The following is a 27,545-nucleotide window of genomic DNA, read 5'->3' as shown; positions in this document are numbered from 1 at the left end:
ACAATGTAGCGAGGCGGGGTCACTGTGCAGGGCTCGCGATCGCCGGAGAACACCGCACGCACCGCCTATTATTTATAATCCCTGTCTCCCGACCAGACCGCGCGCAAGCCAGCAGCATCGCTCTGGCGCGAGGCCTCTATTCCCATTGGACACCCACAGCGTTCCACTTCTTCGCACGCAGGGAACTAAGGACGCGAACGACTAGACCACGCGCTCCCTTGTCTCGCGCTCTCCCCTAACAAAAGAGGAGGAGGAGAGGGATTTGGCGTCGCGCGCTTGAGTCTCGCGCTTTCCCGGGGGTTGACTGGTGGAGCGCGCTAGCTCTCACGCTCTCCCTCTACGGGCCCACGCGCGAGCGTTCTGATTGGCCGCAGCCAACGTTCTCCGGAGACCGTTTAACTGCAGCAGCGAGGTTCAGGGAGAGGAAAACAAAACAAAGGAGCGTAGCGGCGCGGGCGCCGGGATGCCTCGGCCACCTCTCAGTCCCGAGGGGAGGAGACACGGGCCCGGCCCCCGGCTCCCCTGATGACCCTGGGCGCTGCAGCCGCCGCGGGGAAGACGCCCCTGAGCCTGGGGAGGGGGAAGGATCCCCCGGGCGCACGCAGAGCCGCCACCTGAGCGGGGCATGAGGGGCCGCTGCCACTAGACCCTCCCCTCGCCCCAGCTAGCCGCGACGGAGGCTGCTCCTTCCCCGTGCCAAGCCAGCCCCCCACGGAGGGAGGCAAGGGGGGGCCACAACTGCGCGGAACCCGCGGGGGTCCGGCCTGGGCAGCGGAGCCACCGGTGAGTACCCATCCCTCGCAGCGATCCAGGCAACCGCTCCCCCAGCCCAAGGGACCCTCCCCCGCCGCCGTAGTCGGTAGCCAGTCGTGGCGTTTCCTCCCCGCACCTCAAGGACCCGGCGGCGGCTTTCGGTGTCGGCGAGGCGGGAAGCCGAGCCAACTTCCCTGGCTTGCCCCGGCGGGCTCGGGCTCTATTTATAGCGCCTGGAAGTGACGGCAGCGCTGCCCGACCGGCTGCAGCCGCCGTGTTACCGGGCGGATTGTGAGGCTTTGCATTGCTGACCAGAGGGCGGCTAGCCCCTTCCCAGCGGGCTGATCCGCGACCGCTTCGCCTCCCCCTGGCCCAGCTGGAGCGGGCTGCCTCGGCCAAACCCCGCTGGCAGGCGCCTGCCAGCCGCGGGGCTTTGTTTGCAAACAGTGGGGACGTTTCGAGCCCTTTCCGAGGTCCTGTGGTGCGAGCCGAGGCAGGCCGCGGCGCACAGAGGCTGTGGGGATCGCTGCTGGGGCCGGAGGTCCCTTGGCCGGGCTGCGGAGTCCTGACGGATTAGGATCCCCCCTGCCTTGCAGACAGAGCCGTGAAATGTGCCCGCTCCCCCAGCGGCTGCTGCATAACAGTGCCCAGGGCTGAGGCGCCGGCAGGCTGGAGGGACCGGTCTCTGGGTAGCAGGGAAAGCAGAGCGTTCTCTGTGAAAAGTTACATTGTCCTGTAAGCCTCCTCGGAGATACTGTTGCAAACGAAAAGCGGCATCGTTTACGGAGGTAACTTTGCGCGGTGATACTGAGGATGAAAACTCATTTGCAAAACGAGCTTGAAATGGGAACAGACGAATACTCGCTTACTATTTAAAACTTTTCCGGTAGGGAAATCAAGCTCGATCTGTGGAGGTAACTTTCAGCTTAATTGTGTTTATTTTAATTTATCTATACACTGGCTACTAAAAAATCAGGAATGAGATTTAATAGTTGTCGATATGATATATTGCAGAGTGTTTGCTCGAGCTGGAAACATGGAACCGTATCTGATTAAATTGACTTTCCTGCATTTCTTTTTTTAAAAAGAAAGTGTAATCGAATCTTAGTTTATGAACAGTGTATTTAAAACAAAAAACCCTGGCGGGCTTGTTGGTGCCAGACAAAACATTAATTTCCCCCATTTTTGTATTGAATGGATTAGGAGAGAGGCCCCTTAAATAGTCAGGAGCCTTGAGTTAACTATTTTTCTGCTTTATTTTATTTTTGTCATTACAATTCCGAGTGTGACTCGAGTTGATCTTACTAAGAGTGGTGGGAAAACTGCCTAGATAGTCATTCAACTGAATTAACTACTAAGTTGTCAAGAAACTGATTTTTTTTTTTTGGTTGACTTAGATATATCTAACTTTGCTATGAATTTCTTAAAGACTGGGAATTTTAGTCTGTAGCTGTCTTGTTGCTGATGTAGGGGCCAAACTTAAATACATTTCAAATCAAGCATGAAGTAGAAGTCAATGGTTTTATATGCAACTCCATAAGGTAACTTGTCCAAAAAAATAAGCTGTTACGAATAACAATGAGAAATGCTATGAAGATGGCATATTTATTAAATGTTAAAAGCTTTGAATAACTAGCTATAGGTCAGCTGCTAACCTTGTTCAACTAGATTGACTAAAATGTTTAGTTACCTAGATCTGAAATTCCAGTACTAATGTCGGTTACCTGGTGGATAATAGTACTGTCCTTAGACTGCATCTGCTTTAACATGCTTCCTCTCACTGTTTGTTTACACATCCGGGAGCATGGTTGGGGACTGCCCACTTCATTAGGATTGGCTGATACTTGGCTACCAAATTTGGACATCCCATTCAGTGATGTCATGCTGCTAGATGGGAGCAGAACTGAAATTACATGATGAAATATATGAATTGTAAGTTCAGATTTAAATGCTAAATTTCTTTGTTCAAGAAATTAACATGTTTTAAGAATTGTAAACGTTGTCAGCCTCCAATAACAGAGGGATCGAGAAGCAGCGTCAGTAGAATGTAAATACCAAGGTTAAACTGAGAATTATCTTTAATCAATGTGATATATGCCATCATGTTTGGATACTGTTGAGATTGTTTGACTCCTAGATTTTGTCATGGTGTTTGTATGTGCTGATCAACACCAAACGTAGTTTATCCATGGTATCTAAGAGTTGTAACTTTTGACACTACCAGGATTCTGTCACTACTTTTGACACAACCAGGAGGAAGGTAAAGTGCTGAATATCTTTGATCCTGATGAATTCTGTAAATACACATCTACCCCAATATAACGCTGTCCTCAGGAGCCAAAAAATCTTACCACGTTATAGGTGAAACCGTGTTATATCGAACTTGTTTGATCCGCCAGAGTGCGCAGTCCCCCCTCCCCGCCCCCCGAGCTCTGCTTTACCGCGTTATATCCAAATTCGTGTTATATCGGGGTAGAGGTGTATAATTATCAGTAACCTAGAACAAGCAACTAACTTTTGGAGTATCTTCAAGACTAGTACTTCCTGAGTCATATATGCAGTAGTTTAAAAGATGGTTAGACTGTACATATTTGCAGACTTATTTTCTTGTATTATGCTTGTGGTTATTCTGTAATCTCTTGCTTTCCAATCAAGAAAAGAGGTTAAGTATTCCAGTACGTTCTTGGATTATTTGCTTGTTTTGGGACTGGGGGCTGTGTTTTCTAATTTTCATAATGTGTCATGGATACAATTTTATATTTTCTCATTATTTAGTGGCTCTTTTCTTTTTGACAGCAGTGAAATAGAGTGCGTTGAGTTATTTCAACAGGGAAAAAATAGGCTGAAGTCATGTGGTTCCTGCATCTTGGCATCAGAGAAACAATTTCTATTTTAACTAGCAAGTAAAAGGTTTTGCTCTGAGGGTTATTATTTAACGCTCCATCGTTTCCCAACGTGATTTATATTTTGAAAACTAGTGATAGTAAAATTCAGAACTTTCTTAAAGTCAGTCAGCTAATGCTTTCAGGAATATAAATAGTAAGCCTATAACATAATATTCAGTCCCCTTTTTGACAATAGTTAAAATAGCTTGAGTTGGTAAAGTGCTTTTATGACAAATCTTATAAAAGGAAGCTAGCAATTTAAAAAAAATTCGTTCTACCTAACACTGAAGTTATTAGCTGTGTATAATTTTTTTAATGAGGAAACCCAAAATAAATCAGAAGCAAATGGTATTCTTTATTAATCACATATTGAATGTGTGCCCTAAGGCCCCAGTCAGGATATGGGGAGCACTGTGTCGTGAATTGTACTAACATTCAAGAAGACAGTTCCTGTCTGGAAGGGCATACAGCCTAAAAGCCACAAGACCAGATAAATTGTTGGCAGAAGGGGGAGGGTTCAGACTGTATCAGGATAGTTTACGTGCCTTTGTTACTTTGTGTGAGAGTGAGGGAGAGTGGGTGAGGAAAATAGATCATCAACACTCTCGAGGGTGGGTATGAAGAGGAGGAGAGTATGGTGTTATGGAGAGAGAAAGAAGGATGGCAGGGGAAATAGGGCTGTTAACAGAGAAACAGTGAGGGAGGGTTTGGAAGGAGGAGAAGGCAAACAGCCTGTCAGAAGAGACTGAAGTGCAAATCTGATGACATCACTGCTGTCCAGTAACTGTGAAAATGCATTGCTGCAGCTCCTGCTTTCTAGAGGCCAGTCTGCAAGTGGCAAGCCTTTCCATCAGAAGTTCCTGCTATTCCTTCCCTAGACCCATATTGCTGGAGGGAAGGGCACATAAAGGCTGGTGTCTTGAATTGCACAGTTTGGAATCTGTGTAAAACTTCTAATTTTTTTACGTCAGAATTCTGTGTAAATTCAGATTTTCAGGGCAACCTGCGGATCATGGTCTTGGCTAGATATCTGTGGTGTAAGTAGCAATAATATGCAATTGTCGTGGTTCTTGACAATCACTGCAGTTTAGAGACCTGTGGGAAGCCGCTTCGGAAACTGACCCTAGACATGTTTGGTTTTTTCCTTCTTGGCACAGTTATGGGCAGTAGTGCTTGTTATCTGAGGAAGAGAAAATTGCATTGATTTAGTACAGTTTGGAAGCATGCCTTCTATTTTTTTTTTTTTAAAGCAACATATGAAGGACTACTTTATGAGGTGCACAAAACCTGTGGGGTCTCTCTTCTTGGAGATGAAAATATGGTTTTGCCAAAGGAGGTCTTGGGAATGTTTGAGGGGAACATGTTTTAACTGAAGGAGTAAAAATGTCAAGTCTCTAACAACAGGGCTTCCTTTACTCAATTTCCATCACTTGGATTTAAAAGGCATGAAACTAAAACTAGAGTTTTAAACAATCTGACTTTAGAGTAGAAAGAATATTTTAAATTGGTTAACTTTCAATCTATTACCTCTTGTAATGTCATTATTTCACTAGTTTTTCAGTCATCATCCTAAGAGGCCTGATCCAAAGCCCTACAATTTCTGTGTGTATTTTTTACTTCAGAAATTCAGATCCTGTTTAGTCTTGGAGATCTGGGACCTGGTAAAAAGCCCAGACAGTGGTTTTGGATTAGGCCTAAAGTCTCCAAATCTGAGGGGGCAGGGATATGGACAACTTTCAGGGCTTCTTAAGAGGTCATAGAAAAATAAGAGCGCAGAAGCCCTATGCCCTCCATTTGCAGGTTACCTTTAAAAACGAAATCTGCAGAAATTGGCTTGATCCCCTCTCCCCTTCCCGGGAAAGTGGATTTTTCAAGCCCTGATGGGTTTTTGAGGGGTGGTTTCTTTCTTTGCATATACATTGCACTTATCCGTAGTAGCTTTCTATAAATATACTTCTAATACTGTCGTTAGATCTTAAAATGCAATGATATTTCAGGATGTCTGTGCCAAGAGAATATAATGATGCCATAGTGACGTGCTTTGTAATTAATCATATATTGAAACTGACAGGAGTAGTGGCCTACAATAAAGAATTTTTTGACACAAATCCTTGTCACTGGCAAAGATGGGGAAAGGAAATATAAAAATGTATGACAACTTAATAGGTTTTTAGTAAAACATTTTACATTGGGGTTAGGTCTACAATATTGGTGTTTATCCATGTCTTATTTGTCTAGTTTTATTTCAAATGTACCATCTTGGGCTCTGGATGCATGTTCACTCTAAAATCCATGCATATTAGGCCAACATTAAAAAACTGTGAAATGAGTTACCTGCCAGATCCTTTCCGTTCTTCAAACCTCATCTTTCTCCACTCCTGTCCACCCTTAAAAACTCTTCAGGAAAACAGGTAGGCCTTGTTATGAACAGTGGACATGCCCTTATTAGCAACATATGTTCCCATTTAAAAAAAAAAATAATGTAGACATCCCTCTAAGTCTTTTTTGAGGACTGTTTCCTTACAGTTAATTATGTACTATACAAATAGAATTATCTGAAGTCCTTTAATTTTATAAAATATGGACCCATCCTTTTTTTAGCTTGAGGTCAAAATTAAAAAAGAGCTGATGCATGTGGTCTTTGTGCCTCCTGAAGCAGGCATTATATGTTCATATGGTTGTTTCTCAAGACAGTCTGATTTGTGATAATTTACTTATAAATTGCTTCCTTGAAACAATCAGTGGAATACATGTAATTCAGGAGTGTAAACTTACATTTTATGGCAATATGAGAAGTAAATCACCTTTCTGCATTTTGAAGTGTTAACACCATTTCAGGCGATGCCTCTTTTCCAATCGTTGACTAAAGCAGTTGGAAAATAAAATGCAAAGTTATGTAAGGGTGGGTGGGTGGCTTTAAATGGAAAACACATTGTCATGGTGGTCTCACATATGATTTATGCCTGATATCATTTGTTTCATTGTTTTGTCAAACCAAATTTCATTTAGACCTATACAAAAATAGTTGAAGTTTTAGGTGGTGGTTGCTTATTTCTTCCATATAGCAGCTAGTGATGGGCTGATTAAACTTTTTGTTTGGGTTTTTTTGGTTCATCAACCACAGATGAACAAATCAATTTTAGTTTCCAGCTATACTTAGGCTACTGCTTTGTTGTTAACAGGAAAGAGTAGACTTTTTTTTTTTTTTTTTTTTTTTTTTTACTCTCGTATTATATAGCTAGTAAACCATACATGTGCTCTTTATTCTCACTTTTCATAAAGCTAATAGAAGAGACCAGAAGTACAGTGAATTATTATATTGGCACTTTTATTTCAATACTTCTGGTATTGATCCATTGTACCAGCCGCATAATGATTGGTGGCATAATAGATGATCTTTTGTACAGCATCACTGAATTAGTAGTCTTCATGCTTGAACTGTTCAGTTGCTTTGAGTCACATAATATATTAAGTAATGTTTCACTAAACAGATCTGTAGCTTGCAGATGCAAATTTTATTTTCAAGGTAGAAGATGATAGAAAAGTGTATCTTTCATTTTTTTGTATATGTATATAAAATGTCACAGTGTATGTAATACATTATTTCCTCTAAGGAGATCTGAGGATCAAGAATGTGTACAGCATTTTGAACATAGAAAACAGAATTCTTAATATTTATGTGTAGGTTGTAGAATCTGTTCTCCACTACTGAAATTTGTTAGATATTGAGATTATTTTGGTAAGTAAGGGGAAAAATGAATAGTTGAAAGAACTGATTAGTCTTGGTGGACAGAAGACTGGTCTAAAAGGCTCTAACTTTGTAGCTGAGGAATAGTCTGATCTCAAAATAGTGCAGATTTTTGGTCAGGATTTTATTGTGTGTGTGTGTGTGTGTGTGTGTATCACATTTGACTTCAAGTTCAGTGCTTGTGAAATGCCCTAGAAGTTGAAAAAATAGACACAACTCCCCATACCTGTATGTTCTGGAGTTTAGCATGGGTTTATGAGTTTAGCAAGTACAGGTTTCCCACACTATTTCCACTTTATTTTAGTGTCTACCAAAGTTGTTGAAAAGCTAGTTCAATCTCCATCCCTTTTAGTACTTTGCCTTTCTGCTGAGACTGCTAAACAAAGATGTCCTTGTGTTAGTGGGGTTTGGAGTTTTTTGAAGCAGAGATGGAGGTTAAAGTTCTGAAATCCAAGAGAATAGTTGAACGTATTTATAAGCTATTCCTAGCTTTTAAAAAGTTGTCTTCTCTGTTTACTTGCAGGTTGTGATTGTTTCTCTTGTGGCGTCTGTGTGGAAAGTGCCACACACACTACAGAACAACAACGGCTTTTGCTTGCATTTTCCAGTGTTGTTTTTGTCAGCGAGTTCAGCAAAGTTGTAATTCTTCAAGTTCCAGCCCTGAGCTGAGTGAGGAGCCACCAGCAGAGATGGTAAAAATGACAAAATCAAAAACGTTCCAGGCTTACCTGCCAAACTGTCACCGAACCTACAGCTGTATCCACTGCAGAGCCCACCTAGCCAATCATGATGAATTGATTTCCAAGGCAAGTGATTAATTGTTTAGAGACTTCATGTGGGGTTTTTTAACCAAAATTGTTGTCATTGGGTCAGTACTTCCAATACGTAAGCAGTATAAATCTGATGCATACTTCCAAGTATCTTCCCAAGAGCTCTATTCTTGGGTCATAGATGCATTATACTGAGGAATGGATGTTTTCAAGAAACTTTGTGTAAAGTCCCATCTTCGCAACACCCCACAAATAACAGGTAGGTGCTACTTTTGAGATGTGCCTGGTCTTTACCAGACCAGGACTAGATGTGATAAGTTTACTAAGGAAGGAAACTGTCTGATGGAAGTATAGAGCTCAGGATTGGGAAATTATTCTTGTTAAATTGATTCAAAAGATTCATCTACTAGAGAGAGGTCACAAAATTAGCTGGTATTGCACAATCCAGTGGATCAACATGAAGTCCATCACTACATTATCTAAGCCCGTCCTTCTCTTTCATTAGCATATACCATCTGGTTAATTTGTGGATCTTAAAAAACTGATTACTCTGAGGAATGTTCAAGCTCAACTTTAAATTTCATAAAGAAATTCTGAAGCTTTTGAAACAATCTAGCCCTGTCCTTTTATATCAGTTATTGAAAAACTAAGTCTCCATAATCATGTAGTAAAATTTAATACTGAGGAAAAAATATAAAGTGACAATTGGTGCTGTAAGTCAAATTAGGCTTCTGATGGAGCACCCTGTAAATATTTTCTAAGGAAAAAATTCAATTCAATTTTCAAACTTTGGGTTGTTTTTTTTAATGGATGTGTTTTGGGGAAAGGATGAGACTTTCTCTGCTGATAGTGTCTCTTCAACAGGTAGAGTGGTTGAGCCAGAGAACATTCTTCTTGGGGCTGTCCCTTATTTCTTCCCATCTTCTCTGTCCCCTGCCATCATCACCCTCTGTTGCTCCTGCCTGCTGGTATCTTTAGCAGCATTGAAGTAAAGAAGTCACTCCTTTTAAGTACCTTCAGTCTTCCCTAGTCCTGTGCAGAGGCCTGGGGAGTGAAGGAAGTTCCTTGAGCCACACACTCCTTTACCTCCACCTCAGTCTTTTGTGCTCCTCAGCTCCATGTACATCTCCTGGGAGGAGATGACACTTCTGGCTCCAAACACAAATGCCAGTAGTTTTGCTGCAGTATTGCTTGTAGATATCCTCTTGCAGGTCTGCTCCTCTCCTCCTCCATTCCTCCTGTTCCCCCCCCACTCCCAAAAAAGGGGGGTGAGTGATGTGCCGTGCTAATGCACAAAGCAGGAAGTATGACTGATCAAATGCAAAAGATTTGAAACTGACTATATACAAAGTGCTGTCCAGAGTATACATTTATTAAATTCAGAAAAGATACAAGCTCTTTAGTTCTAGTAATCATAAATATTGCTTTTTTAAAAAACTGTAGGAAAATACAGGCAGAAATGTGACTCAAATTTCTTTTAATCACAAAGAAAAATATTAAGGTTAGAATCACCTTTTCTTCAACAACACTCCAATATAAATTTCAAGGAGGAGACATGACTTCATTATTCAACACACACTGTAAGTAAGTGGAAGGTTAGATTTGAATAATTGAGAGGGGGAATGTTTTCCAGATCTATGGAGTTACTGGGAATTGTATTTCATACTAAAAAAAATGGAGGAGGAGTATGGCAAACTTTTCTTTCTGAACTTTGCTGGTAAATTAAAACACTGAACTTTCAAGAAAAAAATGAGATCCAGCACATGTGGTTGGTATCTAACGTCTCATCTAGTAGACTTTTCTAGGGTAATCTAAATGTGATGCAACAAGCTCTTTAGTTTGACAGTATTAAGGTTTACCATAATTCCCAGACAGGCAGATATGTATACGGATTTTGAAAGAGGTCTTGATAATAAGAATATCTCTTGAATATATGCTCCAGTTGGATCATAGGTTCGCACTACAACTTTAAGTTGTCTAGAAAGGATTAAAAACCTGAGACCTTAAAACTTTGAAGAGGGGGTTATTGAGCATATGGAGATTTTTAAAAAAAGATGTAAGTCCTGTGTGTTCAAATAAATTTAGCCTAAGAAATGTCTTCCAACCAGGAAGGATTTGGATATATGATATAAAGTCTCTTGTTTAATACTGGTTTCCTATTCTCCAGTGAAGGTTTCTCTAAACCAAGCTTCCAAACTTTAAAAGCCAGCAAAATCACATTTATGGCCAACATTCCCTGAACTCTGAGTTTCCTGCCTTGTTTATGTTGTCATAGTCTGTTGGTATATGTTGTGTGTCAAATCTAGAAATGCATTAAATGCGAGGTGTATTTTTGCTTGTAAATAAAAATGTACTTGATTCTTTGCTGCTTTCTTACATACTGTACTGCTATAGTTGGGACCTGGGCAATAAAGGCAAATGAAAGGAAAAATGTTCAATTATTTAAAGCTCAGCATGTATGAGAGAGAGACTTTGTAAGAGTGCATAGACAAATAAAATGTTGTGTGAATGCTTTACATTTTGAGGGGGGGGTTCTTTCAGCACAGAGTATTAATTCCCAATGTGGAATCTTGTAACCTGTAAGCCTCTACGACACATAGTGCACCCACTGGGAAAATGAAGAGATCACTACTAACTTAAAAAAAAAAAAACAACAACCTGTAATTGTACTATTAGCATCGAAGGTTAAAATTCTATCTTAAAACAGACTATTAACATACTTGAATTATATATTTAGGGATTGTATTTAGAATTATACCCAAGCATAATTGGTAGTTGTAACTGAGTTTTCTTCTGTCATTCTTGCAAACCATCCCTCCTTCCTGGATCTCCTCTCCAGTGTAGTGCTCTTAATTCGTGTATTCATTAAAATAATAGGAACATGAATATATCTGTGTGTGGCAACAGTGAAGCTATTTTAAACAAAAAATTACTTTACATAATAAAAGTCAATGAGATGATTCTGTACTCCAGAGACTGTTGGTATACATTTGCCATCTGAAGCTAAAATATTTGACTTTGATTATAGAGAATTGCAATAAATAAATATGCTGTACTGCAGTCTATGAATTGTGTTGAAGAATAGTTCTTTGATTGAAATCCAAAGAAAAGAATGAGTGACTTAAAGACCAACTATTAAAATTGTCGCTTCCTCATTAATAGAAAACTAAATGTAAGCTATCATTTTATGAATACTACTCAGTTGTGGATATAATGTAAGAGATGTTAGACTGTTTAGATTAAAAGGAATAATAGTTTAACCCTTATGCTACCTGCTCCAACATTTCTTTTCTGAGAACATATTTTGAAGTGATCCATGGGAAGCATGTAGATGTTTGTGCTGTTTTAGCATGTATTTAAAAAAGATTATAAAGGAGACCTTGTAAACCCTCCCCTGCTGGTTTTCTGTATTGAAATTTTCTGGTTGTGACTTTCTGTTCTTTCTTAAGTACTAGAACTCCTGGGATTATGATGTTTCAAGAGATTGAAACAAGGAAATTAGTGGTGGGGAGAAGATAAATTGCTGAACTTTTTTTTTTCTTTTGGGACTTATTTTTAACTTTAGAGAAGCTAGCCTAGCAAGAAATTCTGTCTCTCTGTTGCTTCTGTTCAGGGCTACACAATCCTACTCCAGATTACTAGTTTTTCAAGGCTTCCTGAGTGAAAACAGGACAAGTGAGACTTGATAATCAAAACACAGCACTTTCTAAACTGCTCTGTGGTGCTGGTGGCTCTTGTTTCCAACAGAGAGAAATACTTGCTAGAGGAGAATGTGAAATGTCTTGTCCTTTTTAAAAAATCAAATAGATTAAAGACAGCTATACAGTAATGCCTTACGTAATATTGTAGTTATGTTTCTGAAAAATGCAACTTTAAGCGAAACAATGTTAAGTGAATCCAATTTCCCCATAAGAATTAATGTAAATGGGGGGTTAGGTTCCAGGGAAATCTTTTTCACCAGATAAAACATATATATATAATCTCACACACACACACAACAATGATGACTGTGAAGCGTGGTTGAGGTTGTGAAATCAGAGAGTGGGATATTTCCCAGGGAATGCCTTACTGCTAAATGATGAACTAGCACTCTGCTGAGCCCTTAAGGGTTAACACGTTGTTAATGTAACCTCACACTCTACAAGACAGCACAAATAGAGAGAGGGGAGACAGCATGGCAGACAGAGACACCGTGTGTGTAAGAGAGAGGCGCATTACTCCTTTAAGTATGCTGACCCCACTCGAAGTACATTGCCTTTTTAAGTAGATCAGCAAGTTGAACCAGCAGCTGCTGCCAGCATGCTCCCTCGGTCCTGAGCCCTGTCACGTCCCCCCTGCTCTATGGACATGGGGTAAGTGGAGAGCAGGAGGGAGGGGGACACCCTGACATTAGCCCCCTTCTCTCCCTCCCTCTCCCCTCACAGTAAGCAGAAGGCTCCGGGGAGCAGCTCCAAGGCAGAGGGCAAGAGGAGCACATGGCAGTGGGGGAAGGGACAGCTGAACTGCTGGCAATTGGTAGTCTGATGGGCGGCTGCTGCACAGGGAACTTAGGGGAGCAGGGAGCTGATGGGGGGTAGGGGGGCTGCCAGTCCACCTTGGTTCCAAGCCCACACCAGCTAGCTGCAACTGAGTGCTCTTTCTGCAAGCAGTGGACAAAGCAGGTGGCTGCCAAACAATGTTGTAAGGGAGCATTATGCCACTTTAAATGAGCATGTTCTCTAATTGATCAGCAACAAAACAAATTTAACTGGGACGACTTTAAGTGAGGAGTTACTGTATTTAATTTCCTATTACTTTTTCATGGGTAATCAATTATTATAGCTTCCACAGTAATGCTTATTAATACAAAATGGGAGGGAAGGTGATCCATGCTATGATAGACTTAGGGATCCCTACTCTAAGGTGTTAGAGTGCCATGGTGGTTGTTGTAGTTTTAGTTTTTTGTTTGTTTTTAAATTCAGCCCTACTGTCAGAGAAAAGCTAAAAGACCTAAACACTTTCCCTCCCTCCAGGCTTCTTTTCAGTTATGGTGTGGAGAAAAATTCTTTTTTGTAGTTTACATTTCCTCTAGCTCTAGACAGCTATAATGTATTTCTGAAGTGGCTTTGTCTTTTTTATATATATATAATATAATAATTTTAACTCTAACTTTCTCAGTTTATTTTGAGTGAAATGCTATACTTGTTAACCAAAAGCTGAATTATCCTCCCACCCCCCAAAAAAAAATTGACTCATTTTAATTTTAAGGCAACCTCCTCTTTTCCAAATATAAAAACAGCAAGCATGCTCCCTCTCTCTTTTTTCTAAAGCCTATCTGCCAACCTTCACTGGAGGACTGTGTCCTCCTTTGTGTGCTGTAAGCAGTCAGCTGAAACAGTTGCCAGTTAGGAGAGTAGTACTAAAATGATTTGCCCCTTCATTTTACTGCCAACAGTTCTGCCAGTCCACTCTGGACAGTATTTTCCTGCCTTTTGGTCTATTCACGTGGAACTTTCCATATCTTTCCCCTTTCTTCCCTACCCCCTTGGCCACCTTTCAATAGAATGTGCTAATTTTTGAGAGGCACTAGCAACTACCTATAGAAACAAAAAATTATATTGATTTTTATTCAAATTTGAACATTACTTTTGGGGGGAGGGACGGGCATTCAGACAGTGAAGCATTTTTCTGTCAGCTGCTCCGGTAATGAGTTATTTAGCTATACTGTGGCTGTTGGAAACACACACAAACAAGGACAATCTCTGGAAAGCCAAAGAAATCTAAGATGCCCAGCATGTGGGCTTCAGTTGCCCTCTTTACAGGTTATACAAACCTTTTCCATTAGAAAGAGGAAGACCCAACAGAGAGCTATCTTCAGAGAAACCACAAAGCTGTCCTTACTCCAAATCTCATAGACATGGAAATCCAGATAGATAAGGCCCCTTGACAGGCAACATCCCAACACAGATGACTCAAGCCACCAATAATATGGTAAACAAGCACTCTTGTAATGATCTAGAGACCAGAATGCATTAGTAGTTTGCCTTATGAAGTACTTACATAGATTGAGACCACCTTTGGGTGTAGTTTTATTTAAGTAGTCTCCTTCCCTACAGCCTATGGAAAGCTTGAATTAGCCACAGGCTACTTTGAAATCCAAATCAAATAAGATGCTCATGACTAGTAGAGCAGTCTTGCTGCTGGGTTCTCCATTCTAATCTTCCTTCTCTGTATGTTCTCTTCCCTGCTGATCTTCTCCAGGGATGATCTTCCTAAAGACTAGACTGACACAACAGAGAGGTCTTTCAAAACTTTAAGCTTCAGCATTAGATTTTTAAACTTCAGTGGCTTCCACAAGATTAGTTACAGCCCTTCTCACCTTGTCTGGTGATTTTAAATAAATTTGGAGCTCAGTACATAAATGCCATTTTGAAGACAATTGAGAAAAGGTGACTGAGAGCAAAGATGCTTTGTAGAAAGCTTTATTGAGGAACTTTCTTAGTGATGTGACTATGAAAAGCAGACGTCCACACAAAATGGCTTTTAGCATGAACTAATATTATAGTAGGCAGAACTTTGGTGAAAACCTAGATGAAGCTTAGGTAAGCATATCTCACTATCATCAAATGGAGTAATCAGACCATACACCTAGCTCAGATCTTCCTGTAGGTCAGTGTAGCAAACAAATTACCACAAGCTACCTGGAAAACAGAAGTGGCTAAAGGTTGTAAGCACTCTTCTCACCACTTCAGTAGGAAGACAAGAGACTAATTGGGCTGTCCTTGGTTTTCAATTTCTAGCTATAGGAGCTAGGCTATCTGATTAACTTGCACGGTGAATTAAATTACATCAGACTAACAGATATTGGATGTGAAACTTACATTAATGTTTTGAAATGATGAATACTCCAAGAATGAAGTTCCTGGAATCTCCAGTTTCTTCTCCCACCCTTGTAAAACACTTTTTGAAATCTTTGATGATGGCGGGCACAAGAACAAGAAATTCTGGGGGGTCATACTCTTTGGAATTTCACATGTGCACAAACAAAAGTGGAAGGCTCAATAGAAGAATGAAGAGGTACAAATTCCTGATGAAAATTTGAGAGACAAGGTGGGTGCAGTAATATTTTATTGGACCAACTCTGATTGGTGAAAGACAAACATTCAAGCTTAAACAACTCTTCTTCAGGTCTGGGAAACATACTCAGCCTGTCACTCCTAAATGTAAGGTGGAACAGATTGTTTAGCATAAGTAGCACATATTTCAAGGGACTGTTCAAGGTGAAGTGGTCCATTAACACCCCTCCAGTCATCCTACAGTCTTTTTCCGTCATCTCTATCAGTCCATAATCTTAGCAGACACTTACTGGTCCCCTAAGCAAAGATCATAGAAAACATCTCCAGCATTTGTTGTGAATTTGGAAAAAAACTTCTTAATCCTAACCCATACTTTTAGCTTGGAATATTGATACATTTCTGGGAGAGGAACGGCCTTCCTATCAATGGAAAGAATAGGAACTGAAGGAATCTACGAGACCAGTCAGTCTCCTAGAGCCTTGATTTGACCTTTTCATAAGGCTTCTGGGAGTGATCATCATGGGGCTATCGATAATTTCTTGGACCTTTCATAAACTGTTGCTATTATATAACAGGTCATCTATTCAATCTCTTGGAAATACATAAGGGGAGTATTCTAAAGAGTTCTGTTGTAGACTGAAGCAAGGATCATTAGCTCAGCCAGTGCATTCCTATAGGGTGAGGAAGCTCATTGAAAGAGATGTCCAGAAGATAGCAAGTGCCTATTTCCTAAGTCCATTCACATACAACACTGGATATATTGTCCAGTAAGAAGCATTTGGCCCTAGATCCTCAAGGTATTTAGACTCCTAACTCCCACTGAATTCAGCAGAAGTTAAGACCCTAAATAGCTTTGAGGATCTGGCCTTAGAGCATTTCTCTGCTGAAAGTGGCAAGTTTTCTAATTAAATAGGCAGAAATAAAATTCATCCATAAGGGCAGTACACATGTAAGGGAAGACCAACATAGTAGACTGGTTGAGGACTATAATGTAAGGGAAATGTCCCAACAGACCACTATTAAATCAGATAGATATTCTGTAGGAGAAACCGTAGGTAGACTTGTTTGATTCAAATGAAAATGTGATGAGTTTCTTAAGGACAAGTTATCACTGAAAAGGTCATGTCAACTTCTGTATGCTTTTTCATTCATCCAGGAAGAAGGGACCGAGGGTAACAATAGATTTCCACTTGCTTAAAGATAAGGCTCTCTGAGAAAATAGGACTTTTTGTGGTAAAGCTATTCAGGATGACTGACAGATTAAATCTACTCATGGAAGACCTAGTACTCCATCAGAACCTACTCTTTCTCAAGATGGCTGCATGGTTGTTGAAAGAGAGAGTGGGGGGTAGAAAAGCAAGATTATTCTGATTACATAATAGACAATACCTTTGTTTCTAGAAAATCATCTGCAATGCCAGAGTATACTAAGATTTGGAGATGTTTGTTTTTCTGCCATAAAGATATGCCTGATTGCTCTCAGATCAATTATCAAGCTGATAATTTTACATGATTCAAATGGGCTCTCAATACTGCTTCTGCTGGTTGAATATTTTCCTTTTCTGTTTAAGACCAGCAAAGTTAAGCAAAGATCCCCATGTGAAGCATTGCTGAAAGACTAAGTATAAAAGCCTCAAAAGCTTTTTTGTATACTCTTCTTGGAAGCTTAATTTTTGTTGTTAATCCTCCTAATTGTATCAATTTGAGCTGATCAGCTCAGTTTTACTTTATCTTCTGACTATCCAAACTGCCCTTTATGATTCTCTTTGCTCAGGTATGCTTTGCTCTTGCAGTTGTTTGAACATCATTGTTGCATAAGATACAACGACAAGACAATGATATGTACATTTCCAGGAATCAGTACACATTTAATTTACTTCAGTGGAAGTTACTTGCATCTTCTGTTGAGAAAATAGGACCCTTGGATTTTATCCCAACGTGAATGCAGAATTCAGTTCTTCCAAGGAATTAGTATTTCTGCCCTACTATGGTTTATGAGAAGGAGAAGTCTTGGCAGAAACTAGATGTCAGCAAAACAGTTTTATCCTAAGTTATTTAGAAAGGCTGCTTTCTTCATCCTTTGCATTTTGGCTGGTGGGGGTGGGAGGAGAATTTTCCCAAGTCGACTATTACAAAGTAATTGTGACATTCTAAAATGTTCCAAACTCAGAAGTTTATCTCTCCCCTCCTTTATGGCATAAGGAATATTCTAAAAGATAATTGGTCACCTTGTGGGCTGAAAAGACATCTGCGCCTCCTGAAAAAATCCATAAAGGGCTCCATTCACACCATTCTAAACTGGAATCTTCTGCCCCAGATGCACCTTTTTGTGAGGAAAGAGAGACTTCTGTTTGTCAGAAGCATGACTTTAAATCCTCAAATTAATCTTTGATTGATTTCTTCAAGGATTTTTTTGTTTGAAGTGTCATGGGAGAGTTGTCATAGCTAATTCTGAAGACCCCAACATGTTTTAGCCTAAGAAGATAATTTTGTCTTTCCTATCAATTTGCCTACTTCTAGAAATAATGCCCACCAACCCTGTGTACACTGATAGTTTTTAAGGGTGGACTTCTTCTAAAATTAAGTTTTGCAAATTCAACTTTCATTAGACTTTTTTAGTTTTGGGTGTAATTCCATCTACTGTTCTATTTTTTTAAGCAATCATTTAATCTTTGGAGTATATCCATTTGGTATGAAGTCCTTTGGTGATTCTGCCCTGGTAAGCAGCTAGAACAGAGCTATCTCCAGTTGCCTCCATATAGTGTGAGGAAAGAGCTATATCTAGGGAGAACTAGCAACTAATCTTTATAAGAGAAGAAATTAACCAGTATGACAAATTTTCCTTTTCCCTCTCTTTTTCCGTTAATACTCTTAATCCTCTGAGTAGTTGTCACTGCTTCTGTGAAGTGCCAAGGAATCTTTGATATCCAAAAGTGATAAAAGACCTCTGTTTTACAGCTTATCCAGAAGGTATTGCTTGCAGGATCAGTCAGCTATTGGTCCAGTACTGACTGAAAGGGAAGAGTACCACCCACTGAATTTTCAAGTTTCATTTCTTGCAACACATGCTTTTTCTTTGGAAATGTATCAGAACATTGACTCCGCCTAGTTTAGTTGATCACCATCTAAAATAATGTGGTAGATTAACATTTTGCATTTCTTATCTGACTGTTCTTTACAATTCTGCGTAACAAATGAGGAATATGTACTTATGAATAACTAACAACAGTATGCTGTTATCAGATAGTGCCACTATGTTTAATGACTTCCTCTGTCAAACTTCAGAATTGTTCATAATGCCTGCAGTAGTCCTTGGTAGGACGTGGTAGACCTCTTTCATTCCACTAAAGTCATTTTCTGTGCAGCCACACTCTCTAGTCACATGACCTAGTCTAGTGTGTGTTGTCTGTGGAGCAATAACCAGCCTGATATGCTTTTTGCATCAGGATAAAACCACCTGGTTGCCTTGAAGGGTGTACATAGAATTGTTTGCTTAACTGCAATTTCCTTTTCTCCTGGGCAAAAATAGTTAACCTGATGCTACAACAGAGGTCATGTGATTTAGGAGTGCATCTCATACCTAATTCTGCATTCAAAGAGCTTCACTTGCAGGTATGTATCTACCCTTTTAAAACATTTAGAACTGCTTTATAACATACTGACTATGTAGTGCAGTACTTAACAGTTGTATGACATGGCTACAACAAGTAGTTATCATAGACTGTAATAGGCTTACTAAATATATTTAAAAAATCTTACTGTTGACTGAACATTTGTTTTTAATGGACATATCTTAGACCCTCCCCAATGCTATGAAACAGGAAGAGAGAGGGAACTGAATGGAGTTACTGTGTAGAAATGGACTCTTATTGACTTTCTGGAAAACATGAAAAAGCTTTGGAAGTATAGAATCATAGAAATGAAGGTCTAGAGTGATCCATGGGCCATCTAGTCCACCCCCCTGCACTGGGCCAGGACCAAGTACACCCGGACCATCTAGGATAGATGTTTATCTAACTTGCTCTTAAAAACTTACAGTAACGGGTATTCCACAGTCTCCTTTGGATGTACTCTAACTATAACTTTGGTTGTCACTGTCTAGGACTATGAGAAAGCAGAGCTGCAATACGTTTGCAGTGTAACCTTCAGCAATGTTTAAATAAAAACAGCTTCCCAGCTGCAAAGTAAATATCTTACTACTTAGGCTGGATTTTGAGTACTATCTCATAATTGATGGCACACTTTATCATGAATCTCTGCTCCTGTCTATTCCTGACACTTGTAATCCATCTTTTCTGAATAAATCAGAAGCTAAGCATGCCAACATGACCATTCTGAACATGAGGTACTGTAGTTGCTTATAATAGCACATGTTTGGTACTTAACATCTTGAAAGTGCTGAACAAGCATTATGGACTATATGTTTGCAGTGCACTGATACAATATTCTCCATAGAGTGAGGTTTATATACTGATTAATGCTGGAGATTAGTCATTTTACAGTTATAGATTTAGTTCTGCCACTGAAGTGTCATTTCTCTCTCCCAGTCCTTGGGCAAGTTACTTAAATTCCCTCCACCTCCGCTTCCCAGTCTGTAAAATTGTTTGAAATAGAAACATGAAAAAAGATAACACAATAGAGAATAAAATTAATGGTGTTATGCATAATGAAATTACTATCTGTGAGCAAACACGCTAATTGCTAAAGTTGTAATTTATCTGCAGCTTCAATGCTGAAATAAGCTGCTCTTTGAGTGTCCTCTGCATATTCCCACTCATGGGATGTGCTGGGAGGTGCAGTTGTGATGATGGAACCATCTTGTACCAATGCTTGTTGGTGTATTGTTGGCCTCTCCCACACTTTACCCCTCAGATCCTGAATATTCTTAATGTGAGGCTATAAAAGAGGGCTTGGTACTCCAGCTACCTCATTTCTTTCCAACAGCAGCAGCAGATGGCCATAAACCTGACTAGATCCATCAGATCTAGATCTTCTCTGTAAGAGAGAGCCATTGCCATAGCTTAATATTATTAGGTGCCAGTTCTGGTGTTAAGGTTAGTTACTCTGTTTCTTGTTTGTTTCTAAAAGTTCAATTTCATATTTTAGTTCATATCGTTGGTTCCGCTCCCCAGATCCGTGGTGGTTATGATAGCTAAAAGACCTGATTTCAAGAGGTGCACCTCTTGTCCATCACCCTTCTAATGGTGATGGCTTGTTTAGTAATAAAACAGATGAAACGTTAAAGGAAACTAAAGATGCAAGATCATTAGGTGTCTCCCAACCTGCAAGAAGAAGGACCTCAGGATCTGGCTTTTGGTATCATAATAGACCCTTCTGCTTCCTTGTCTCACTTTTCCCAAAGGCATGAGTTTCAACAACAGTAACCACCTTCTTCACAGCGACAAAGGAGGCGAAAGTATTTTAAACCCAGAATGAAAGGGAAGGAACTTTCAGCTTAGTCTTCAGGATTGAATGTCAGCCACCTTTCCCACTTTGTCAATGCTTGGCGTTGCAGCACATCAGACAAATAGATTCTGGTGCTAATAAAAGATGGATATGTCATTCAATTCAATTCCCAACTCCACTTAATTCTCCTCCTTCCCCTCTCACAAAACCTTTTTAAGATTGGAGGTTCACTCCCTTTTGGAAGCAGGACGAATAGAGAAGGTGCCAAGGGAATTCAGAGGTCAAAGTTCTTTCTTACATATCAGAAAATATTTGGAGTAAAATGTAGGGCTTTATCCCATATTAGATCTATAGAACCACATTTTCTTTATCAGAAAGTTCCAATTCTGCATGTTAATACTACTATCCATTATACTTTTGCAAAATACCCAAGATTGTTTTCAGCTTGTGAGCTGAAAGTTGCATACTTCCATATTTCCTTCAGACCCAGACACCACAAGCACCTTCATTTTCTGATTGAACAAGACCAATTCCAGTACAAAGTCTTACCTTTTGACCTATTTGCTGCTCCCTGGATATTTACAAAGTTTCTAGCCATAGTAGCAGCTCATTTAAGATGCCAGGGTATATCCATTTACGCTTATTTAGACAACTGGCTGATCAAAGCCTAATCAAAAGGAGGCCTTTCCAAGGACATAGCTTATACCTGTTCCTTCCTCAAGATGTTAATAGCTTTTTTAAAAAAAAATGCTGCCTACTCAAAGGATTCACTTTCTAGGATCAGTTCTAGGGTAGGCAGAGCCTTTCTGCCAGAAAACAGATTTCTGAAGCTTCAATGCATTATAGCAGTGCATCACCAGAATCCTACTCTGAAAAAAAGATGTATGTATGTATGTATGTATTTATTTATTTTATTTACAGTTCTCACGGGACTTTTGGCTTCAATCACTTATAACTTTTCGTTCTCAGCTCAGGATGAGAAGTCTTTAACAATAAATTACAGACCAAATGCAGCATTAAATTACAGACCAAATGCAGACAGCATATATACATGATTGACCATCCCATAAAAGATATTTCTGTTCTTGACGTGACATGGTGGACTCATGCAACATTCTAAGAGGGGTAGCTTTACCCACCATCTCCATTGGAAAATTGCCTCAGATGCTTCCAACCAGGGACAGCAGCATATTTCAGCAAATTAACAACTGTAGCCAGCCCTTGGAATTCTCAGGAAAAGATACTGCATATAAATATCTTTGAATTGAAAGCAATCTATTGTGCCCTCAAATCTTTTCTACCTCAGATCCAAAATAAGGCAGTACAGATCTTCATAGACAATATAAGGGCAATATGTTACATGAACAAACAGGGAGAGATTGACCCTTCCTAGCTGTGCCTGAGACAACAGCCTGGTGGGCCAACTGAGCAATCATGAGGATCCATAGGTCTGGAGCCTGGGTCCACATTGCCACTTGATAGCCCTGGTGAAATGAGGAACAATGGTCTGTGCCCCTTGTGTGCTCAAGCACTGCTGGATGTCCTACCCATGGAGACCATAATGAGCTGGTCCCTACTGCATTCCCTGATTACATAAGAAGAGCCATACTGGGTCAGACCAAAGGTCCATCTAGCCCAGTATCCTGTCTTCTGACAGTGGCCAATATCAGGTGCCCCAGAGGGAATGAACAGAACAGATAATCATCAAGTGATCCAACCCCTGTCATCCACTCCCAGCTTCTGGCAAACAGAGGCTAGGGACACCATCCTTGCCCATCTTGGCTAATAGCTATTGATGGAGCTATCCTCCATGAATTTACCTAGTTCTTTTTTTTAACCCTCTTATCTTGGCCTTCACAACATAGACTCATAGACTTTAAAGTCAGAACGGACCATTATGATCATCTAGTCTGACCTCCTGCACAATGCAGGCCACAGAATCTCACCCACCCACTCTATAACAAACTCTGGCAAGGAGTTCCACAGATTGACTGTGCATTGTGTGGAAAAAATACATCCTTTTGTTTGATTTAAACCTGCTGCCTATTCATTTCATTTGGTGACCCCCTAGAAAGCATAAATAACACTTCCTTATTTACTTTCTCCGTACCAGTTGTGATTTTATAGTCCTCTGTCATATCCCACCTTAGTCATCTCTTTTCCAAGCTGAAAAGTTCCAGTCTTATTAATCTCGCCTGATATGGCAAGTGTTCCATACCCCTAATCATTTTTGTTGCCCTTTTCTGAAACTTCCAATTCCAATATATCTCTTTTAAGATGGGGCAACCACATCTGCATGTAGTATTCAAGATGTGGGTGTACCATGGATTTATATAGATGCAATATGATATTTTCTGTCTTATCTACCCCTTTCTTAATGTTTCCTAACATTCTGTTTGCTTTTTTGACTGCTGTCATGTAGTTTTTGTATCATCTGCTGATTTTGCCCTCTTACTGTTTTACCCCTTTTTCCAGATCATTTATGAATATGTTGATTAACCCATTCACACTACAGTAGAACCTCAAAGATATGAACACCAGAATTACGGACTGACCGGTCAACTGGACACATGGCAATCAGGCAGCAGCAGAGACAAAAAAAAAACAAACAAAACCTCCAAACCAGCAAGTACTGTACTTTACCCGTATTGCATCTTAAAGGTAGGCACATCTGAGCTGCCTATCCTCACTCCCCGCCCCCTACTTGCCATGCGTGGGGCAGTCACTTACAGGTAGGAGGTGAAGATGCTGAAGTTCATAGGCACAGCTGTGAGCCCCTGAGCAGGCAGAGCAGGAGCAGCACTGGGGTCTATGCCACTTTCCTGCACTGGCAAGGGGATAGTCCGAGTCCTGGAAAGAAGCTTCTCCAGCCCAGCTGTTGACGCTGCAAGGAAGCTGCCAGTGCTGGGGCGGGAACTGCTACTGGAACCTGGCCTGGAGTGTGAGCTGCTGGAGCCAGAGCTTGAGCTCCTGCCTATATACTGCGCTCTGGAGGGGTGGCTCAGTTTTAAAGGGCTATAGCCTGCACTGTGTGCCGACTGACACCACAATGTCCCAGGATGCCTCACTCATCACCCTTCCAGCCAGGGGGCTAGAACCAGCTGCCTGTCCCCATCCCCACTTGCTAGGCAGGCACAGATAGGGAGGAGGGGAAGATACTAAAGTTTGCTGGCACAGCTGTTAGTCCAGCTCTGAGCAGTCTGCCCTGAGGAGCATCCCATAATGACTTGTTCAGAGTGACGAACAACTTTCATTCCTGAGGTGTCCGTAACTCTGAGGTTCTACTGTATTTAGAGCCTAGGGAAATCACCTGGAAGCTGTCTGTGCAGTTAGGCAGATCCCCAGCTTGCCGCTAGAAACAGACCCTGCTGCCTTGCTCCTGGTACCTTGCCTTGCTCCTGGTCCCAGTTCATGGTTTCCTAGCCCCCACTCTGCTCCTGACACCTCTCCTGGCCTCTATTCCACTAACCCTACCTTGGCTGACTAATTTGTCAATGAGCTGCATCGGATTGGAGCCCTTGACTCCAACCTGATCCTCTGGCATGACAGTATGGGCTGCTTCTTCTGGTCTTGACCCTCTAGACTGAACTCAGACTACACTGAGTCCCCTGCAACTCAGATCCCACCCTCAACCCATGCTCCATAGCCCGGATCCTTATAGCAGGGATGTAATAGAGCTGAATGAATGGTCATTAAAGAAATCAGTGTTAGACAAGCTCTTCGCTGTGTGGGGGTATCTGGACATAATCTTGAAGTCTTGCCTATTAAAAGTGCAGCAAATATTGTTGACTGTTTTCTACAATAAATCTCGAAAGTGCTACAATCTCAAATGGAGTAGGCCTTGTAAAGTGGGCAAGTGATACATTTATAGATCCACCATTTGTACCAGTTCAGTCTATTCTTGAATACTTACTTCAGTTAAAGCTATTAGAAATGTCTATATCCTCTTTGAAAATCTACCTAGCAGCTGTTGCTGCCCACCATGCATTGGTAAATAAGTTAAGTCTTTGTGCATGATACCGGAAAGAAATTTATGAAAGGACTTGTCAATATGTATCCTCTGATAAAGGGTTCCGTACCATCATAAGATCTCAATTTAGTCCTTTATGGAGCTAATGAAATCTCTCTTTGAGAGTGTTCTTTTTTTCATCTGTCTATTAAAACTGCTTTCATCATAGTCATCGTGTGGGCTAGATGAATGACTGAACTACATGCTTCATGGCTAATCCTTCATTCAATGTCTTTCACAAATATAAAGTACTGCTTCATCCTAATCCTAGATTCCTCCCCAGGATGGTATCTGACTTCATCTTAATCAAACTATTAATCTACAAGTATTTTCCCAAGACCTCATGCTCTTACGGATGAGTCAAAGCTGCATACTTTGAATGTTAAAGGAGATTTGGCTCACTCACTGTCCTAACAAAACCAAGGAATGTTGCAAGTCTCCTAATCTCTCTATTTCATATGCAGACAACTATAAGGGACTTACAGTCACTGCACAGACACTCTCTAGATAAAGTAGCATTTATTCCACAACCTGTAGGGGTTAAGTCATGCTCTGTTATATCAATGGCAACTCCACAGCATGTCTTTAGACTAGGGCTGTCAATTAATCAGTTAACTCACGCGGTTAACTCAAAAAAAATGTCCACTCAGTCCTATTTCTTGTTCAGCCAATTGCTAAGACAAACAAGTTTGTTTACGGAAGATAATGCTGCCTGCTTCTTATTTACAGTGTCACCTGAAAGTGAGAACAAGCATTTGCATGGCACTTTTGTAGCCGATATTGCAAGGTATTTGCATGCCAGATATGCTAAACATTTGTATGCCCCTTCATGCTTTGGTCATCATTCCAGAAGACATGCTTCCATGCTGATGATTAATTAAATTTGTGACTGAACTCCTTGGGGGAGAATTGTATGTCTCCTGCTCTGTTTTACCCACATTCTGCCATATATTTCATGTTACAGTAGTCTGAGATGATGACCCAGCACATGTCCGTTTTAAGAACATTTTCACTGCAGATTTGACAAAATGCGAAGAAGGTACCAATGTGAGATTTCTGAAGATAGCTACATCACTCAGCCCAAGGTTTTAGAATCTGAAGTGCCTTCCAATATCTGAGAGGGATGAGGTGTGGAGCATGCTTTCAGAAGTCTTAAACGAGCAAGACTCCAGTGCGGAAACTACAAAACCCGAGCAATCATACAAGAAAATGCTGGTGGCATCTTACCCAGATGAAAAGAAATGAACATGTGTTGATCCACACTGCTTTGGATTGTTATTGAGCAAAGCCTGTCATCAGCATTGATGTATGTCCTCTGGAATGGTGGTTAAAGCATACAAATATTTAGCGCATCTGGCACATAAATATCTTGAGACACCAGCTACAACAGTGCCATGCGAACACCTATTCTCACTTTCAGGTGACATTGTAAACAAGAAGCGGAAAGCATTATCTATCTCCTGTAAATGCAAACAAACTTGTTTGTCTGAGCGATTGGCTGAACAAGAAGTAGGACTGAGTGAATTTGTAGGCTCTAAAGTTTTACCTTGTTTTATTTTGAATTCAGTTATTTTTGTACATAATTCTACATTTGTAAGTTCAACTTTCATTATAAAGAGATTGCACTATAGTACTTGTATTAGGTGAACTGGAAAATACTATTTCCATTTTTACAGTTCAAATATTTATAATAAAAAATAAATGTAAAGTGAGCACTACACTTTTGTATTCTGTTATTGAAATAACTATAATTGAAAATGTAGAAAACATCCAAAATATGTAAATAAATGGTATTCTATTATTGTTTAATAGCATGATTAATCACAATTTTTTGATCGCTTGACAAGCCTACTTTAAACATTTTCCTATTTTAGAAGTCTGTAGAGCTGCTACTTGGACCTCTATACGCACATTTACAAAATACTACTCTCTATACCTAGTGTCCAAATCAAGCCCTTAGTTTGCTAGAGCAATAATTCAAATCTTAATCAGGACTCTGAGCTGTACCTTCTTTACATGAGGTACTGCTTATCAAACTATCCCATGAGTGGCAGTAAACAAAAGGAAGAAGGTACTTACCTATAATCAGAATTTGTCAAGATGGACTCTGCACATTCATGCTCCCACCCCATCTTCCCTTCTTCCTCATAGTCCTAATGAAATCTTAGGCCTGAGAAAAAAGTGGAAGGAACAGAAGCAACCAGGAGTGCCACACACCCCTTTTTATAACCTTGCCATCACAATTTTCAGGGAGAAGGGAGAGTAGGGAGGGGCACATGAGTGCTCCCATAGGCATTGCTGTGAGAAAATGTTACTGTCAGAGCTGCATGTTCTGGCACATCCAATGAGTGGGAATATGCAGAATCCTTTTCGATGAACTCCAGTTATAGGTAAGTAAACTTCATTTTCTGGAACTCTGCTTTCAAAATATATCAAAGTACTTTGATGGGGCTTACAGTTTTGTAGCAGAATATTTCTTAAATATATGGTAGTTTGAGTCTGTTACTTTTGGGAAATAAATCAATTGTAAGATAGTTCCTCTTTTAAGGGACCATGGAACTCCCATTCTTCGGGTATTAAAAACTAGTCAAACATCAAGAATCAAGTTATGTCTGTGGTACAGCACTCCACGTTGGTAGTTCATAATGTTGCCATGTCTTGATCTCAAGAAAGCTGCTACATCATCTGGGAAAAGGGCCTAATTGCAGTCAGGTTGAGGGTGATGGCAGAAAGACAGCTTCCATAGGATGAAGAGGTTGGCAACTGCTTATCTCAGTTGTCTGAACTTCTCTGCTATAAGGAGGAAAGAAAAGAGAAGGAATTTTAAGAGTGAGTTCCTGAATAGGTAAAATTTCCTGAATAACATTTATATAAAATTGCTTGTTTCACCCCTTCAGTTTAAATCTAGATTAGTTATTT

At 40.4% G+C, this 27,545-nt stretch overlaps 1 protein-coding gene across 3 annotated transcripts in view; it reads left to right on the top strand.

Moving 5' to 3' along the window:
* The first annotated feature begins 286 nt into the window (after positions 1 to 286).
* YPEL1 (yippee like 1) overlaps positions 287 to 27,545 on the top strand; it is a 40,750-nt gene continuing 13,491 nt past the window's right edge. Inside the window, exons 1-2 of one of the 3 annotated variants that reach the window (XM_032776952.2) lie at positions 287 to 783; positions 7,910 to 8,192. In XM_032776952.2, the coding sequence (XP_032632843.1) occupies positions 8,076 to 8,192 (117 nt within the window). In that variant the 5' untranslated portion in view covers positions 287 to 783; positions 7,910 to 8,075. Of the gene's footprint in view, positions 784 to 847; positions 1,668 to 7,909; positions 8,193 to 18,740; positions 18,824 to 27,545 lie in introns of those variants that run through there. The other 2 variants (XM_032776934.2, XM_032776972.1) reach the window with 2 other exon arrangements.

Source organism: Chelonoidis abingdonii, chromosome 22 (assembly GCF_003597395.2).
Source record: "Chelonoidis abingdonii isolate Lonesome George chromosome 22, CheloAbing_2.0, whole genome shotgun sequence".
Taxonomy (NCBI): domain Eukaryota; kingdom Metazoa; phylum Chordata; order Testudines; family Testudinidae; genus Chelonoidis; species Chelonoidis abingdonii.
The sequence above is the reverse complement of the archived record's forward strand: the minus strand, read 5'-3'. Positions and strand labels throughout refer to the sequence as shown.